Source organism: Coptis chinensis, chromosome 5 (assembly GCF_015680905.1).
Source record: "Coptis chinensis isolate HL-2020 chromosome 5, ASM1568090v1, whole genome shotgun sequence".
NCBI classification, from domain to species: domain Eukaryota; kingdom Viridiplantae; phylum Streptophyta; class Magnoliopsida; order Ranunculales; family Ranunculaceae; genus Coptis; species Coptis chinensis.
Window position 1 is genome coordinate 35,940,930 of NC_141460.1, and position 18,512 is coordinate 35,959,441.

General features: G+C 36.8%; 1 protein-coding gene across 1 annotated transcript; it reads left to right on the forward strand.

The window, feature by feature from the left end:
- Positions 1-828: 828 nt before the first annotated feature.
- On the forward strand, positions 829-3,272 carry LOC147497411 (double-stranded RNA-binding protein 4-like). Its single transcript, XM_086562877.1, has 4 exons — positions 829-841; positions 962-1,218; positions 2,604-2,730; positions 2,956-3,272. Exons 1-4 carry the CDS (start codon positions 829-831, stop codon positions 3,270-3,272), a joined length of 714 nt encoding a protein of 237 aa, XP_086419003.1.
- The last annotated feature ends 15,240 nt before the right edge of the window (positions 3,273-18,512 follow it).

Here is an 18,512-nt window from a genome sequence, read left to right on the forward strand (position 1 = left end):
TGGTTGGGGACAAAAAATCACTGAGAAATCGGCCGATATTTCAATTAATAAGTACTCAAGCCTGGGCGACTTAATAGTGTGAACTCGGGCCTTTTTTTTTGCCCAAAAAACAGTTAACCAAAAAGGTCCAAAGCGAATGTAGGGCTCGCGAAACACTGAAAGGGTCGTACACTAGTTCATTTTCTCCACTCCAGCACCTCCAGGAGTTCCAGGTATGCTAGCTCTCCTTCTTCTCCATTTTTTGAGTATGATGGATAAGTGTTAGTAACCACCATTGTCTTGTTGGGTTTGAGAGTTCCATTTCTTCTACTTCTTAGTGTTTAGTTATTTACCGATTGATTTTTTTTTACATATATTTTTTATGTTGGTATATCCATTAGGCCACAGAGTCGTTTATTGGCTTTATTTTGTTGGTATATCAATGCTTTTACTTGCTAATTATATTTAAGTAATTTAACAGGTATATGTATAGAAATATAGTGTTTAGAAAAAATCGCCCGAGTAATCACAATTAATCCCCGACCGAGTAAACCTACTCGCTACTCGCACTTCGACCATTCGATTTCCGACTAGAATCGGACTAGCTTTTAAAGTCACCTATTACATTACATCTGACAATGAGTGTCATAGATTAAACCTAGATTAAATGGTTTTTTGCATTTTCCATTCTGACTTTTAACTTTATCCCTTATTTTATTTTACTTTTTTTTTGTCTAGATACTTTTTACCTACTTTTTAACTCTGTGCAAAAAAGTTGTAGACATGGATTTTATTTCCGTTTATTTTTTTGTCTAGTTGGGAACACCCCGTGGTCTAATTGAAGTTATGATGGACACAAGTGGTACATTCTCAACTTTTACATTGTTCAAATACTGGGCTCAATTTGGACATCCACGATACATATCAAGAAATTAAGTATCGATAAACACCCATATCCTGATATTTTATACTATGTGTGTAGGTATTCCAGATGAATGCATGCATAAGAACCGATTGCAAGAGTATGCTCAGAAATCTAAACTGCCACTTCCGACCTATACTACTGAAAGCTTTGGAACTGTGACCCAATTTAGATCTTCTGTTTTGGTTGATGGGGTAAATTATATATCGGTTGAGACATTTCTACATAAGAAAGAGGCAGAACAGAATGCTGCTAAATTTGCTCTGGAATCTATATTGAAAGAGGTCAAAGACGAAAGATGTCCAATAATAGATGAGGTGTGTTGCATGCATGTGTGCGTGCGTGTGCGTGTGCACACTCATGTTATATGGCAATTAGACTATTTAACTAGGATGACACTTAGATGACATGTCCAAAATCCAAATCATAGTGTCATCCAGTGGCCTACTGGTCAAGACTTGGGAGGTTGGTATCAAGGTCTTGGGGTAAGGACTTGAGGGGAATAAATGGGATTAAGGAAGAAAAGTTTTAACTATAATTGAATAAGGACATGTCCAAGTCATGGTTATGTTGTGACTTGATTTAATTAAGCCTTACTTATGCTATTTGATCTAGTTATGATGTTATATATATCATGCTATATTATTCTAACATGACATATACTTTGTAATCTGTTAGGATATATACGTTAACATGAGACACCTTGTGAAAGGTCACATTTCTATCCATGTGAATTATTATGTTTATGGGAGCTGTTTTGTTTTAAGTGATAAAAATAAAGCTCATATGTAACTATGCAAGCTTGTAAATATTCTTCTGGTTAATGTTGATGAAAGTATGCATATGTTTGCAGCTCGAGTACCCAATTTTGTTTTTCTTATTGATTTAGATAAAGCATGAAATACTCTGTAGTCTTGTGTTGGTTGGGGATGAAAATGGTTAATGTTCCCACCCAACCTTGTTCTACTTTTTCCTCTTATGCAAGTTATTTTAATGAAGCCATGTTGCTGTTAAATTCTCTTCCAAGTATACTGTAGTTAGTACTATGTCAGTATGTTGCTAGCTATCATGCCATTTTTCTTTTGTGATTGTTCATTATACAGTTAGAGTACCTTATAATCATACCTCTCCTCTTTTCCTTACTTATTGATTTCATTTGTCTTCATTACAAGAATATTAGGTTGGTAACCACCTAATTCCAATAGATAATGCTATTGGAATTTTTTGTGGATTTTTGGCTTGTAACTTTTCACTGCTTCCTTACAGTTTTATTCTTTATACATTATAGTTATAATGAAGTATAATTTGTGTGTAACTTTGAAACTATGTTTGGACCCCTTTAAAGTAAGCGGTTTCTCAATTTACCTAAGCGATACTGAGAGAGCAAAATATTGATGTTCAACATTGTCAACGCCAACTTGAGTATTTCTAGTTTGTAATTTTATGCTTTATTTATTTATTTTTGTATAATTTCGGGGTTGGTATACAGTTATATACTCTGGTACATGGACACACCATATTTTAGAAATAATATCTATCGGGTACGTGTCCACAGTTCGTGGAAACATTGTATGTGATATACCTCAAGTTTTTTATATTTTGTCATGTTAGGCACTTCGTATCCATGTCGGATACCGACACACGTATCCGTGTCAATGTAACTTAGGTTATATATTTTTATTTGTTTTAGTCACTTTTGCAGGATATGACCTTCTGTGAATCCATCTTTAATGAATTTGCAGTGAAGATTGGTTTGGAAATGCCTCTTTTTACAACTACCCAGTCAAATTGTCTTATTCTAGGGTTCATCTCAGCTTTGGATTTCCAAGGTAAAACATATACGAGTACTCCCGCTAGGAGCAAAAAGGGGGCAGAACAAAAAGCTGCACGTTCTGTTATCAAGTTAATTTTAGGTAGTTCTTTATGTTTTGATTCATGTTGATTAGATTTGTGGTTACATGGATTTTACTTGAACTACCTCTTAGATGATATTATCATGCAATTATACCTGTTTGTTGGAGTGCTTTGAGTTCGCTTATTGAAGTAATTTGCAGGTACTGAGGCGGGATCACTTATATCTCAAATCATCAAATTCAAAAGGAAAGTTTTTGATGCATTGCCCAAAGTCAGTAAGAACGTAATGTTGGCAATGGTTCCGTGGGTAAAAAAATCTACACAAATTAGAGATGCCCCAGATATACAAGATGTCCAACCATTAAAAAGAGTCAAGTTGGAACATTTGTTTGGATGTTGTATAGGTGTGGTTGAAAATTTCACATCTTACCAAACAGGACTAATTGGTGGCCTGGTGACAGCTGCTGGTACTAGCGGAAGTAAGCGCCCTCCCTCGCAAGAAGAACAAAAAGTGTAAAGTGTCTTCACCTTGTGATTCAAGTGTTTGTAGGCACCTTGTGGCAGCTACAAGGTCATCTAGGGATGGTTTTCTTGCAATTTCTATTTGGCACATATTTTTCTAGTTTTCTTGCAATTTCAATTAGTGCTTGTCTTTGTTAGTTTTAAAACTGTGGTTAAAAGACTTTTACCACTGTATATAACATGTTTTGTAATGCAGAATCTCCTCTACGTGAATTAACAATGGACTTCACATTACTTCTCCTTAACAATGTAAAACATCAGCCAAAAACTTCAGCAGGTTTGCCTAAAATTCGTGTAACAGTATAGTATCAGCCCTGATCCTGTCGATCCACGTCTTTCAAGTGCTATCCTAACACAAATCAGGTCCAAAATGTAAAGACCTGACAACAATGATCCCCTGTAGATCCACCTGTTTGTAGAACCTGATAGGATACAACCTAGGCATAAGAAATATTAAAATTTTAACTTAAGTACATCACAATAACAACTAAATAGAAAGTTCATTGTCGTTGCACTAACTGACAACATCAACAAGAAAATGTTTGTCAATAGTCAAATCCAGAAAACACACCTGTACACTTCTACTCAATAACGAACAACAATTTCTTAATACTAACTGAAAATATTAATAAGAGAATATATTATAACATTGCTGGGATGAAGAACCATCCTTACTATGATATGGCGCCTAAATAATACCATACACGACATGATGTATACCATGTTTTAGTCAAATGGAGAACTAAAGGTTTTTGTGTTAACCAGGCGGTAAGATTCAAATTAACAATTAGAGAAGCATGAACATGATACTTTCCACATAGGCCAACATAATTTCCATATAAGCCATTATGTGTACCATTCTCTAGTATGTAGAGAGATACAAAGGTTCTTGTATTAATTAGGTGATTAGATTCAAATTTTAAATTAGTGCACCCCGAATTGGACACATCCTAGATATAATAGCATAACTTCCCTATAAGACATTGAGTATGCCATCCTCTAGGCTTTAAAGAGAAGCATTAGTTTTTGTGTTAAATAGATTGTTAGATTAAAATATCAAATTAGAGTTTCCCGAACACGACCCATTCCATTGATGACAACATAGCTACAAGATAGGCCATTATGTACGCCATACTCAAGGTGGTCGAGATAAGGATCGGTTGTTGAGTTAATTAGGCGGTTAGATTCAAATTCAAAAATATAATATAAAACCCCCTCAACACGACAATTTTTCTATTATGACACCATAGCTGCCCAATAGGCCATTATTTACGCCATACCTTAGTCTATAGCGAGAAGCATCGGTTTTAGAGTTAATTAGGCGGTCAGGTTCAAATTTGAAATTTTATCACCCTCAACACAACACTTTATTCTTATAACATTATAGAACTTCTATACGACATTATGTGTGCCATAATATAGACATTATTTGAGAAGCATCAGTTTTAGTGTTAAGTAGGCAGTTAGATTCAACCCTAGATTCAAATATCAAATGAGAGCTTCCTGCAGACGCCACGGGAATGGATAGGACACGATAAGTTTACTATAAGACGGTATATATATATGCCATACTCTGGTAAAAAACGGTTGAGTTAAATATTAAATGCAAAAAACTTCTAGGCATTAAGAGAATATTAAAGGTCCGAATATTAAACCAGAAAACTCCACACTTGAAATTAAGCCCACTCGAAAGAACAACAATTGAGGGATCTACTTCACATGGAAAGAACAACAACAACAACCAAACCAACAACACCAACAACACCAACAAGGACATGCCAGCAGAAATTTGTGAAGAAATTGTCAAAGGTGCTCCACTTCCTTTTCTAAAAAAAGCCAAGTTAGTATCCCGAAAATGGGCAGTCTTTACAAGTTCAAGTTCCTTCACCAAGGAGCACGCGTTGATGACGGGATCTTTTCTTGGTTACGTCATAAATACAGCAGACAAAAAGGAAACGACGATAACTTTTGCTTCAAGCATTGCAAACAAACCACCAATTCCATTTCCAAGTTTGGACTCCATACCATATGGTACATCGGTCATTGCCTCATCAATGGAAGGTATTGTTCTCTTGAACACACCTTACGAAAGTTACCAACAGTTTTACATATGCAAACCAACGACTAGAAACGTTCATCGCCTAAATAATCTTAGGAACAAATTCTACACTGAAAGTGTGGACATGGTGGTGAATTCTATGGAACCTTTGCGATTCAAAATTGTTAGGATTTCAATACCGAGGTACGATTCTATCCGGCCTTCCCGAGACAACAACAGGAAATTATGTATCTATTGTCATGTTGAATTATTTGATTCCCAAGTTGACAAATGGAAAAGGTTGAACGACCTGGAGTTGTCTGTTAATAATCATGAACACATTAACCCGAAGGCCGGAGTTGTTACAAATGGAATTCTGCATTGGTCTCTTTAGCATACAGGAATATTGGTTTTTAACATTCACCAGGAGCAATGGACAAGGATTAGGCTACCGGAGACTGAACGTCCATTTGAAACTTACAAGTTGTTTCTCTATGATGGCTCCATAGCTGTTATGTTTTCCTTGTGGCCAGTGGGCAACACCTTTACTCAAAAAATATTTGAACTGTGGGTTTTGCAGCAGTACGAGAACAACCAGTAGAGTGAACCCAGGACGTTTATATTGTATGATAGTTTTCGCCATGCAAATTTCGTCGACCTACTGCCATCAGACATTGGAGTTTTCAGTTGGATAAACAAGATCATATGGTACAGTTTCATGGAGAATAAGGTCCTATCAGACCAAATAATCCCACCAAGTGGCATTCAGTCCATTTTCCCATTCCTGTCAAACTTTGCCGAAACCCAATTTAACTAGTCGTTTATATATGTAATTATTTATTTCCTATTAGCCAGTACGTTTTAATAGACTGGGTACTTATGTATCAAGAGCAGGAAGCACTGCATTGTGTTATGGTTCTGTTAAATTATTACTTATTAAACATGGTATGACCTTTCCTCAATGGTTAAATGCACGACAACATAACTATGTATGAAGATAACACAGTGTATCTCTAATAGAGTAACTTACATACTCTGGAAACATCTGTATTTGTACTTGTCCCTTTGTTGAGTTGTTGTTTTTCTACAAATTTTTGTAATTATGTGTAAGTTTCCCATTATGTTTAAGCTGAATTCACATTTCTTGAATCATTGCCCATTATCATTTCACAGTTAAACTACATCAATTACAATTAAAATACATCCAAAATGTTCACTCATTTCAACTTATGCTAGCAGTAGATCCATTACAGTTCAATCGACAAACCCTAAAGACTTAACAAGTGCTGAAATATCTAGATTTTAACTTACGCTTATTAGCTATTTTGTGGCTAGCTTTTATATATATGACACTACATAAGCTGTGTAAGACACTATATAACATGTCCGTAAACACAAAGTCAGTTTCACAGAAAGCCTGGGGTTTGAGCCCATATCTTCTGTTGCAGTGTATTTGAAACACACTTACACAAGAGTGTAGTTAGAGAAAGGTGTCAGCAAAATAGCCAAGAACATAGCGCAGCATGAAAATAAACCTAGTACGTACATACATGGCGAAATACATATACATAAGCAAATCGGCAAAATATCCATATACATAGTTTCTGCACCTACAATAGGAAAATCAACCTAACCATTAGAGCAATAAGAACAATGGTCCCTAAGAACAACAAGTAGGCCAATAATGACGAGAGCCATGTTCCTAAGTAAAACTGATAGCCTGTTGTGCTCGGTTTGCATGCAAGTCTCCCCTGTAGTAGTGCTAACCGTGGGTATGAGTGGTACGGTTGTCTCTTCTAATGTCTAAATTGAACTCATCATAGTAATTGTTGATTCCTTTCTTCCTAAGCAGTAACTCCGCCTCTTCGATAGAATTACATCCAATGTAGTCTTGGCCAGCTAATTTGTGTACCTATTCATGAAATGGTTCACAACCCGTGCACTAAGGGATTTAGAAAGTCAACGGAATTTTGAGAATCCAGTTTGAAAAACATTGGAGGAAGATAATTTCAGTTACCTGGTAACTGCAGCTACTCCAGTGCCTGTATATACCTGGTTGCCACCCTCTAATGACCGCGTAGCAGAACTTTGCCATAAGAATGATTTAGTTGTGCAGAATGAAGTTCGAGTATGAAGGATTTTATTTACGGATCCCTTTTATTTAGTTAGGTAACAGTGAAGTGTCATAGGACATTCACTCACTACTCTAATAATAATAATTATTATTATAATAATTACACAAACTAATAATGAAAAGTACACATATAAACATTTCGAACAACTAAGCACTCTCTCTCTCTCTACATTCTTCACCATTTTCACTGTATTTCTCTATCATCAACCTTTTCCCCAAACTTAACCTAAAATGTAAGGAAATAATTGAAAAGTTGGACATGATATAGTTAGCTCTCCGATGGATGTTTTGTTATAATGATATATCCTCTCAAATTGAAAGTTTTGTCTACACCTAAATGACCACATAACAGACCTTTCTCTGCATTATAATAAATCTACCTAAATTGACTGCATATTTTAGTTATGAAATCTAAGCAAATGTTGCGAAAAGTAGTATTTGGGATATGTTTTGAATAGTTGGTTTAATTTGTTCATTGTTAGTTATCTATCATTGCTATGTTATAAGGGTTATAAACCAGCGTTGTAAAAAAAGTGTGCAACGGTGTCATATCATTCTTGTGCCATGTGGATAACAATATAAATCAACAATACATTATACAAGCCTAATAAATCACTATATAAGTATATGCCATTAACCACATCAAGAATATCAATTGTGTCATATACATTCCATTATATGTATCATACTTTGTTTTCTGCATTTCTTGAATGAGGAAGTCTGTTATTAAGCCTTAAGTTAAACTTTCAACATAATGTGGACATTCACTTCAAATATCAGTTACAAAATGTTTTGGACTAAATTTATGGCTACAAAATTGGTAATACGATTGGCAAAGTGGTCAGAAATCAATAAAATTTAGCTTGCCATAAAAAACAAATTTTTTACCAAAATTCGGGCAAATCCGGACACGTTGTTCTCCTAAATAGCCACTGCCTTAATCAATTAGCAACCTCTTCTTTTCTTACTTCAGGACCAAAGGTTTGTTTTTTACCAAATTCTTCTCACCCTCTCTCGCTACTGTATGGATTTACACCGAAAGTAAATGAGATCTGAGGTTGTGATGCGAAGGCAATGTTAGATCTGAGGTTTTAGTTGTTTTTAACTTTTTATATGGTCTGAGGCTGACTTAAACACTGTTGAGCATTATTGGGATACTCATTTGGTACGGTTAGATTACATGATGATATGTTTTATTCAACATCTTAAAGTCCTCAACAATGGTGTGATCGGTGATGGATTTGTTCATTCTAAGAAAATGATCAATACTTATTTGTGATTAACCATCCTAAGACAGTGTACCAACAGGATAGAACATTATAATGGTCTACGCAATTCACCATTTGTGGTGTCTACTTGTAATATTCCGTTCATCACAAAAATACTACGACACATGATCAAAGATGAACTAGTAAATACAAATTAACACAGACCGCAACACATGGATAAACTAATAACCCTTGATATATACAGAAAAAGTTGTCTAACTTAGTAAGAAGATATGGGTAGTCACTGGCACAACAATTAAACTACCTAGAACAACAGAACAAAGACACATATATACATAGCAAAACAAAACAAGAAACGGCAAAGAAGCCACAACTAAACATAAATGCTTTCATTTGAATGGCACACACAAAGGCACCTAGGAGGCCATGACATGGGTTCAAACTCCTGAGCCAGCATATACCGCAAATGTCTTAACTTGAACTTCTCATACCTAAGATTTTCCATCTCTTGGTTTGCTTCTTCCTCCTGTTCCATCTGTGCCTTAGTTTCCCTCAAGTGTTTCATGACCTCACCAATGATTAGAAGCTCTCCACGCTTGTTGTCGATGAACAACTTCATTATGTTCTTGTTTTTAGGAGAGAAGGGGCTGCCTGGCCTCAGAAGAGCTTTGATGTCGGTGCTTTCCATCAAGGAAAGGGGAGCCATATTCTAGATAGGATTTTGCCTGTGCTGAAAGCAGAATAGTGTGAAAATGGAGCCGTGGTTGTGATATTGTCCCAGACGTCTGAGGAGATGTTTTTTGAAGAAAGCTTGTTGTTATCTTAATTAGCAATAAATATGTATTTAATATTGGGTGACTAGGTGCTACCCTTTCACCAGTTTCAAAGCCAGAAACTTACAAGTAAAATTTCCCTTTGACTATCACCTTACCTGAATTAATTGCACATCGTGAAAGTTTAGAGCTTGAAGTGACCAATGTTTAGATCAAATTTACCAGATAATATGCAAATTTAAACATAATTATTAAGTACATAATAAAAAAAGAAAAAAAATCACTTTAGACACACAAACAAAACAAACATTATGGAAAAAATTATACATGTTGTTGACATGTTATATATACACTAGAAAATTGGCGTTTAATGCGGTAATATATTTTGGTATCTCATTTAAATTATAAATTATGGGAGGGGTTCTATGGACATGTATTAGAAAAACACGTAAACAAACTCATGATTGTGAAGGTAATGATAATTTGAACGCGAAAACGTAGCCATAATTTGAATGTGAACACTTAAATACCAAATATAGTCGTGATTCAAAAACCAAACCACAATGTTTCGGCATTGAAATACAAACTTAAACACTTAAGTGCAACTCATGAGTGAAACACCAAACTACGTTACAACCAGTCAACCACGATTCTCATATGCTATTTATTGTATCCTAGACACATTCTATTATGATTGAAAGAAGACGAGGGCTTCTCACATTGTGTTTTTATGCATTTTGATTTACATTTCTTTGCATACTTACTTGTCTTATGATAAATGATAAAAATTGATAGTTTACCTACGAAATGAACGATAAAACTCAAAACGTAAGTAAACTAAAACTATCTTATGTGTCTATATTTTATCAAAGATTCTACTCTCAATCCTATGAGATATAGTGGAGTAGATGATTCGTTCCACTCCTAGTCCTTACGCGATCTTTGTGTTCTCTACATTATAAGTAATCTTAACTAAAAAGTCTAATGAGAGATTTTACTTAAATGGCAACTAGACTACGATGCAACTACCCACAAGATACAACTAGTCTAACTATTAGAACAACTATGGGAATGCTACGTTGATTCTATGATAAGGAGTTTAGAGGGGATTGATTCCACCTTAACTTCGACTTAATCCTACTAACGATGAATCGTCAGTAATCCGAATTGAAGCTGCTTTCAGAACAATATGGTTACTCCTAATCCCTAATTACACATGGCATTTCTACCAATTCATAACTAGCATGTGAACGATTACACCCATTCTCATGGTGAACTAATCATTTCTAGAGTGGAAAGGAAATTACGACGACTCTACGATAATCGGAATCAAGCTTTCATCAAGGCTTCTCAACCCCCTCAAATGGAGGTTTAGCCGAGAATCATTACGCTATCATTCCCAATGGAATTCAAACAAGACATGATATCAAGATTTGAACTTTGCTTATTTAAACTCAATGGAAACTAATCATGCAATAATTTAATTAAACTAATAATGACATCAATGAATTGCAATAGATGTTTAATGGAAAATGAAGCTAGATTATCAAAAACAACTAACTTTATTAGTATAATGAAAAGTAACAATGATTCAATAGTCTATATTAAAACAAGGTATGAAAACTAATTAATTAATGGGACAAAACTCAAAACTAGATCTAGATCTATCTTTTTCTAATCCTAAACTCCATTAACATTAGCTTCCTAACCTAACTTATTTTCTAACCTAACTATCTACCATTAACAAAGAGTCAAGCTCTTGTTTTTATACTTTCAGATCCAAAAATCGTGCATGGGCTTGGAGCCATGTTTTGGGCCAGAGAATCAGGCCCAAAACCCAATTCTTTCAGTCCAAAAAGGCCTCTTCAGCTGCAGTTGGCTTCAACAGACTTTTCGTCCACTTCTACTCCTCTGCTTGGGTCAAGGATTAGACCATTGGAAAGCTCATTCCGAGCCGGTAGTTTTGACATAAGGTAGGTCCAATTCCGAGGTCTGAGTCCAAAGATACGGCCTTCGGAAGTTCTGCTGACTTTGTGTGCTGTTTCTACCCGCGTCGACTTTTCAGCTTTTGACCGGGCTTTAGAAAGGCTTTGTCTTCTTCAATCTTGGCCTTTAATCACAGAACTCCTTAGCAACCAACTTTTGCTCCTTTATCTCGCTAAAGTGGCACATTTTTGCACATAATGGACTTTGGAGCCTGAAATGCATAAAAACACGTAATCAGTATTAACTTTTAATTATTACTCACATAATTGGTCTAAAAGTATGACTGTTACAGGGTTAAAACTACAATTTTGGGCTCTTATCAAACCACCCCCAAACAGCATTTTGCTTGTCCTCAAGCAAAGATGAGAAATTAGAATAAGTGACCAAAAATGGAGTTCTATCTACTCGTTTATTTGAAAGTGCGATTGCATTGACCATATGCAACAAGGCCTTAAACTACTAGGAATTCCCTAGTAGGCGAAGTTATAGCCCTCGTGAGAGTTTTCCAGTGATGAAGGTACTCACAAACTTCATCTATACTACAACGACTAAGAAATAAAACTATTGTTTCCTTATTCATGCTCTAAATTAACTATACCTTTCACTAGCAATGCATATAGAGTAATCAAGTCTAAAACCTAAGATAATATATGAATAATAATCAATCATCTACAATAAACATATATACAATGAGTAATACTATGAAATGTCTAGCAAGTTTGTTTTGAAACTTCGGAATAGCGTCCTTCAAGAGGTTCTCACAATAATAGTCAAGATACAACACTCTCGATTTTTCCACTCAAGTTTATTTACTCCAGTAATGCAAGTGGGCACACTTTACCTTACAATCTCAATGACAACAAAAGGAAGCCGGAGTCGATCAAACACATCTGCCACTTACTATCACACTAACCTATTCCTAATTGAGCTAGAGGTCTTTATTAGGTGTTGCGGGGATTAGGAGATGGTCTAAGAAGGAAGAAAATAGATATTCAAAAGGACAAGTCTGAGATAATAGAGTCTTCATATTATGTAACTTAGAGACAACCTTGTTATTTTCTTTTGCTTCTATACTTTGTTTCCATCCTTAACCATATTTTTCTTTTTCTTTTCTTTGGCTTTTGACTCCCTTTTATTCATTTTTGGAGTTTTTATTTTATTTCTATTTTTATTTTTCTTTTCTTTGGATGGAAACTTCTTTTCTTTATTTTCTGAAACAATTAACTAACTTTTGTTTACACAGGTTTTTTCTCTTCTTCTTTCTTCCTCATTCTATTCTCAGACTTATTCTAGATTGGGTAGGTTGATTTTTTTTTTTTTTTTTATTTTGTTTTGTTTTTGTAACAGGGTAAAGGAATTTTGGTTTATGGAAGGCTAAAGAGAGGCTCAGAGGGGCGACTAGCGGAAAATAATTCATAGGTTTGAATTTCTGGCTATATCGATCCAAAGAGGGCCTAAATTTTCGCTTAGGATATGGCATAGTGATCAAGCAAGTGGACGTGTGATTTCTCTATCCGGATTTTACTTCTCCCTTGTGTCATTTCTCAAATGTTTCGCTCATATAAGGCTTTAGGCTATATTCTCACAGAATTTGTAGAATAAGTACTCTAGCCTAGATTTCAGAAACTTACTGCTAACAATCATCGATACTCATGTAATATATTTATAGATAGATGCAAAGATTGTTACCTACATATTAACCTAAGTTTCTAAAAATTATTCTAATGCAAAAGCTACGTAAGACTTCTAGATTATTAAGAGCATAGAGAAAGAAACAATACCAATATTCCTAAGTGTATAGCATAACTTATTTATTTATATTTTTGAATTTTTTTGAAATTTTAACTAGAAAACAAATGCATATTATACCTATCTATATCCTAACGGATGCCTTAATTTACGTGTTTCTATGCCCCAAACAAAAGCATGCTTTGTCCTCAAAGCATTTAAATAAAGAGGGTAGGAAAAATACCATTGAAGCGCGTGAAATTCAGGAACATCTGCAAAACAAGGTTAGAACGTACTAATATAGGAAATAAAAATTGACGCAACTCTATACGAGTTCTACCCATTATGGGGTTAACAAGAATGAAATTACTTGGGACATAAGCAAACACTAACTAGAATTAAAACTTACCTTATCTCCCGCTTTACTCATCATCTTCCTCACCCTCTTCTTCTATAAAGAAGTGAGGTTCCTTCGCGTCCTGCCATGCCATGATAATTTGTCAGGCTTCCCGCCATTTATCATCTATTATTGCTAACCTATTAAGAGCCACTTGATCCGCCCGGGGTGTAGGGTGCAACGATGAGGTTGTATCCTCCCACCCTTGCCAAGTCATTACACGGAAAGATCGAATAATACTATTGGTGGGTCGATGCGAAGGTCGAAGCGTAATACAATCCGTGAAACGTGTACAAAAAACAGGAAAGAAACATAACATAATACAGGAAATTAGAACAGGCATAAGAAGGTACTTATGCCTCATGCTATGAGATCGAGCTAAACTAGACATCAAGGTTCGGGGAAGGTCATGACACATACGTCCCGTGGCTAAAGCAAGGAAGACGCTGCAAGTGTCATCATTCACAGAAGAAAAACGCCATTCCCCTAAAATGTTTAGCATGATCCAAAACATAACAGTTCCTATGTTCATGGACAGGCTACCAAAGGCGACGTTATATTCCCCTTGGTCCTCAATACGGAAAATGCCTGCCCCATAGGACTCATGCAAAAACTCATAAGTGTAGACATACATATTATCTACCCAATAACACCATGGGTCTTGTATTTCAGCGGGCATAGCAAGTCCAAGAACAAATGCTAGCAAGAACCTGGTAATTTCCATTGGTTCATTATCAATGTTGATGGAGAACACTTGTTCTCCATCTGGTCTTTCAAAGAAAATGCAGTTATCATAAAAATAAGATGCTAATGTTGAAGAATAAAGTGCATCAGGTCTTACCATAAGCGGTTCCCAGCCAACATATGTGATCGCCTCGCGAAACCAAGCACCATAAGTAGTGCTTTGGAACAAATCTTTGAAAGACTATTCCGGTATCAATGTAGGAGATGTCATCTCAAAATTACGCTCTGGAATAGCTGCGAATGACCCAGTAACAACCCGTAGAAAACTGGAATTTTTCTGGTCCACGGAAGTCAGGGCGCGAGTGCGCTCTATACAAAATTCTGACAAAAGTGTAGGGGAGCGAGAGCGCTCCTGCAGAAGCAGACGCGCTCAGAAGTCTGTCAAGAGCGAAAAATGAGGCGAAACGTGGGAAACGTGGGATTGAAAGGTGAGTGATGGAAGTTAGGTGTAGTGTGGGTTGTGAGTGTAGAATGAATGAAGTTTATATAGGTTTTAAGTTGCTAAAACGGATCGGGGAAGTTGCCAAAAGTTTTTACTGGCAGTTTCCGGAAATACTAAAATTTCCAACCCCGAAAACGGAAACAACTCATATTCTTGATTCTAAAACAAACCTAGTATCTTTTAGGTTGAATTTAGGATATAATCTACCTATTTTATCGAGATTTCATTCTACCATGATACTTATTCATAGATATGCCTAACTAGCTATATTCTCACCTTGACTCCGCAATAAATTATAAAACGAGGGTCATATAAAAATCATGCTGGAATAGATAACACCACCCCCAAACAATTGGGAAGGTGGGATCAATATGAAACAACCACGCACAATGAAAATAACCGCATTATATTAAAATTTTTGTTCAAAGTACATTTCACTACAAAATTCCAATTACGGAATTAAACTTACATTAAAATAAATAACAATAATGAAACTACAAATTAAAAAAAAAACATCAAACTATACTATCCCTAACCACTTCGGTACTGGTAGTGGAGGGCACACACTCAGGAGATGGCTCCTGAGCTCCCGATGGGCCAGCACCATTCGTCTTTCGGCGACGACGCTCGTGCCTCAATGGTGTGTCCTCAGAAAGAGAATCCTCGTGAGGTGGGAATCGTGCAAGCATGTCGGCCCAGAACTGGCGCTGAGCTTCTAGCTCGGCCCTCATCTGTTCCCACCGCTCGTCCTCCCTCTGGGTACGGATCTCGAAATTATGGTGGATAGTAGCCTGTCGAGTCCGGAGGTCTTCGCAGATAGTGTTGAGTGAACGCATGCCACGATGAATTACGGCCATGCGTTCTGCATCTGACCAACACCTCTCCAAGGCATTAGTATCAAAACAAGTCAAGTCCTCCTCATCCTCCGAGGCATTCTCATTTCCACCATCCTCCTCATCCTCTTCCCTATCCTCAGGCAACCTCCAAACTCATTGGACACAATCCTTATAGATACGAGGATTTCGGTGCAGGGTGAGGTAAATCCTATCATTAACGGAGCTGCTCTCAACTTCAAAGATGATCTTGGTTATCAACACGGGGAGAGGTGCAAGCGGACTTCCCTACTCCCCTAATCATGTTAAGTAAAAACTCCAAGATGAGAACTTCGTACTTACGCTCCTGGAGTATCCATAAAATGTGGAGGCAGTTCAGACCGATGTCGCTAACCTTCTCCTTTCCTAGGACATTCCGACCAATCCACTGAGCTGCAGCCAGCTGGTTGGTCCTGAGGGATGCCTAGCGAACACAATGCGAGTTCGCATTGTAGTTCCCTTCGGTAACTGTCACGTGCATCAACGGCTCTACCCCATTATATTGTGACTCCTGTAACATGACATCCAGATGGATTCTAGGCGGAATGCCTAGAATCTCAGCCAACAACCCAGTAGTTATTTCCTTCTTCCTCTTCGCCACCATAACAAAAATTCTACGCCCCTCCACCTCCCTCGTGTTGTAAAACCGTCGGACGAAGTCTTCATGGTAAAAGGCTTCGGTCGAGTACCACAAGCTATTCCAGTCTCTACTGATCATTTCGTCACCGTAAAACGGCGCGAAGTGGTCGCCAGTAAATGCTTGCTCCGGCAAAATTCGGCGTTGTTGAGCCATTGGAGTGTTTGGAATGTAGTGGGGGTTTAAATGGGATGTGGTGTTGGAATTTGAGTCGACCGAATGAAACACACAGTGGTGGTGGCGCGGTGGTGGCGCGACAACTCACAATTTTGAAATTTTCAGTGGTTTTTGGTTTTTTAACTTGGTGGAGGTGGTGGTGGAAGGATTTAGAGAAGATTTGAAGTGGATTTTTGATGGTTGGCGTGGGTTAGTTTAGGTTTCTTATTATTATTATTATTATTATTTTTTAGGTTTTGAAGCTTTGGTGGTCGTTAATGGCGGCTTGGAAGTGAAGAACGCGACTGTTGGTGCAAAGGTAAGGGCGCGGGTGCGCGAGTTGGGCCCAAGCCCAATTCGAAAATTTCGAATTTTTCGATTTTTCGCGCAACTTCAAACTAAAATTGCCGCTTCGTTACCGGACCGATTTTTGCGAATGAGATATGGAAATGATTAGGAGAGAATTTCCAATCCAATGATCCATAAAACACTCTATTCTGACCGTGGATGACATATAAGATAGTAGAAAATGCCTCGAAGTGCGTGCATGACATATGTTATGCGAACGAATGAACTATAAATTCATAGAATATGTCAACCCGAATCGAATTACAATTAAACGACCTAAACAACTCTAATGGGACATAAAACATTCTAGGACGGAACACGAACACCCCACCCCCAAACAAATTTTTTACAACAAAGTTTAGAAAATTTGTTTTTTAAGTGGGTCTTTTAAAGTCAGATTCGCGAGACTTCCTAGATTACTATGTTTATTTTTTAATATATATATATATATATATATATATATATTTTACTTTTATAAGGTAACCTAGCATGCACCTTCTTTTTCATTTTTGAACGAGAGGGTGTCCTAGTGAATAAGTGTAGAAAAGTGAATGGTTGTGGAAGATATGGTGGATATGGATAAGTTGTAGAAGGAAAGCATGGAAAAAATGAGGATGTGTGTTTAGCACAAAACTCATTCATAGTGTAGGTAGGGACTGTCTCAATTCTGAAAATGAAGGTGTCAAATGGTTTGTCCTTCTGAAGTATTTGTTTACTAGGTGGATTTAAAAAATTATGAAGCACAGAAGAAACAAAAGGATCGAGTGCAAACTCGAGATCCATTTGAAAGGGTGGAAAGAGGGGAGTCGAGCTGGATGTTGTGCAAAGTAGTTCTTGATTGGGTGAATCATCACCTGCTCTAAGAAACTCATCGAATTCCTCATCTATATTGGTCATATCCACGTTACTATGATATCTATATCTTTGAGAAAGTCATCTATCTCATCCTCATCCATAATATGTGTATCGACTAGTGTAGGAATGAAAATGTTGGAGTCTGAACTTCCAAAGGAAAGAAATTTGGGCATATGATTATCAGGGAACGTGTTGTTGAAATAATCTCGATCGAAGCTCTCGATCATGCTAACCTCTCCATCCATAGACGAATCGGGTAAATGTGTCTTTGTTTTAAAAATATTTACTTCAACTGCAAGATGGCCAAAATACATGGACATTGAACCATCGCGGCAATTAATGAGCGCATTGGTAGTTGCCAGGAAAGGACGCCCTAAGATGATCGGGACAGAGTCGTTAGCGACTTCTATATCAAGGATGACAAAATCAGCCGGATAGTAGAAATCCTGAATTTTTACCAGCACATTTTCAACCACACCCTTAGGATACTTAATAGACCGATCAGCTAATTGCAACGTCATTTTAGTGGGTTGCATCTCGTCTAGACCTATTTGTCTATACAAATAAAACGGGAGTAAGTTAACACTAGCCCCCAGGTCTAATAACGATTGCGGTCGTCGATAAGAATCTCCTAAGGTGCATCAGACTGATGGGATCGACCCAGGGTCCTTGTACTTAACAATTCCATTATGTTCGATAGAGTTGGGAATTGTTACGTTAAAAAGGCGTCTTTTGGTATATTGGTCTTACGCCTAGTAGTACCACAACCTTGAGAAACTTAGCATGGTGTGGCTTTTTTTAATAGCTTCGAGGAAGGGAAGGTTTATAGTTAGATTCTTAAAACGCCCCTAATCTCCTCATAATTAGTATCGATATCCCTAATTAACATGGCTAAT

Excerpts from the sequence above, each read along its gene's own strand:
- LOC147497411 (XM_086562877.1), top strand. Across the intron at positions 1,219-2,603 it reads GATGTCCAATAATAGATGAG|GATATGACCTTCTGTGAATC; the intron begins GTGTGTTGCATG and ends TCACTTTTGCAG. Across the intron at positions 2,731-2,955 it reads CTCAGCTTTGGATTTCCAAG|GTACTGAGGCGGGATCACTT; the intron begins GTAAAACATATA and ends AGTAATTTGCAG.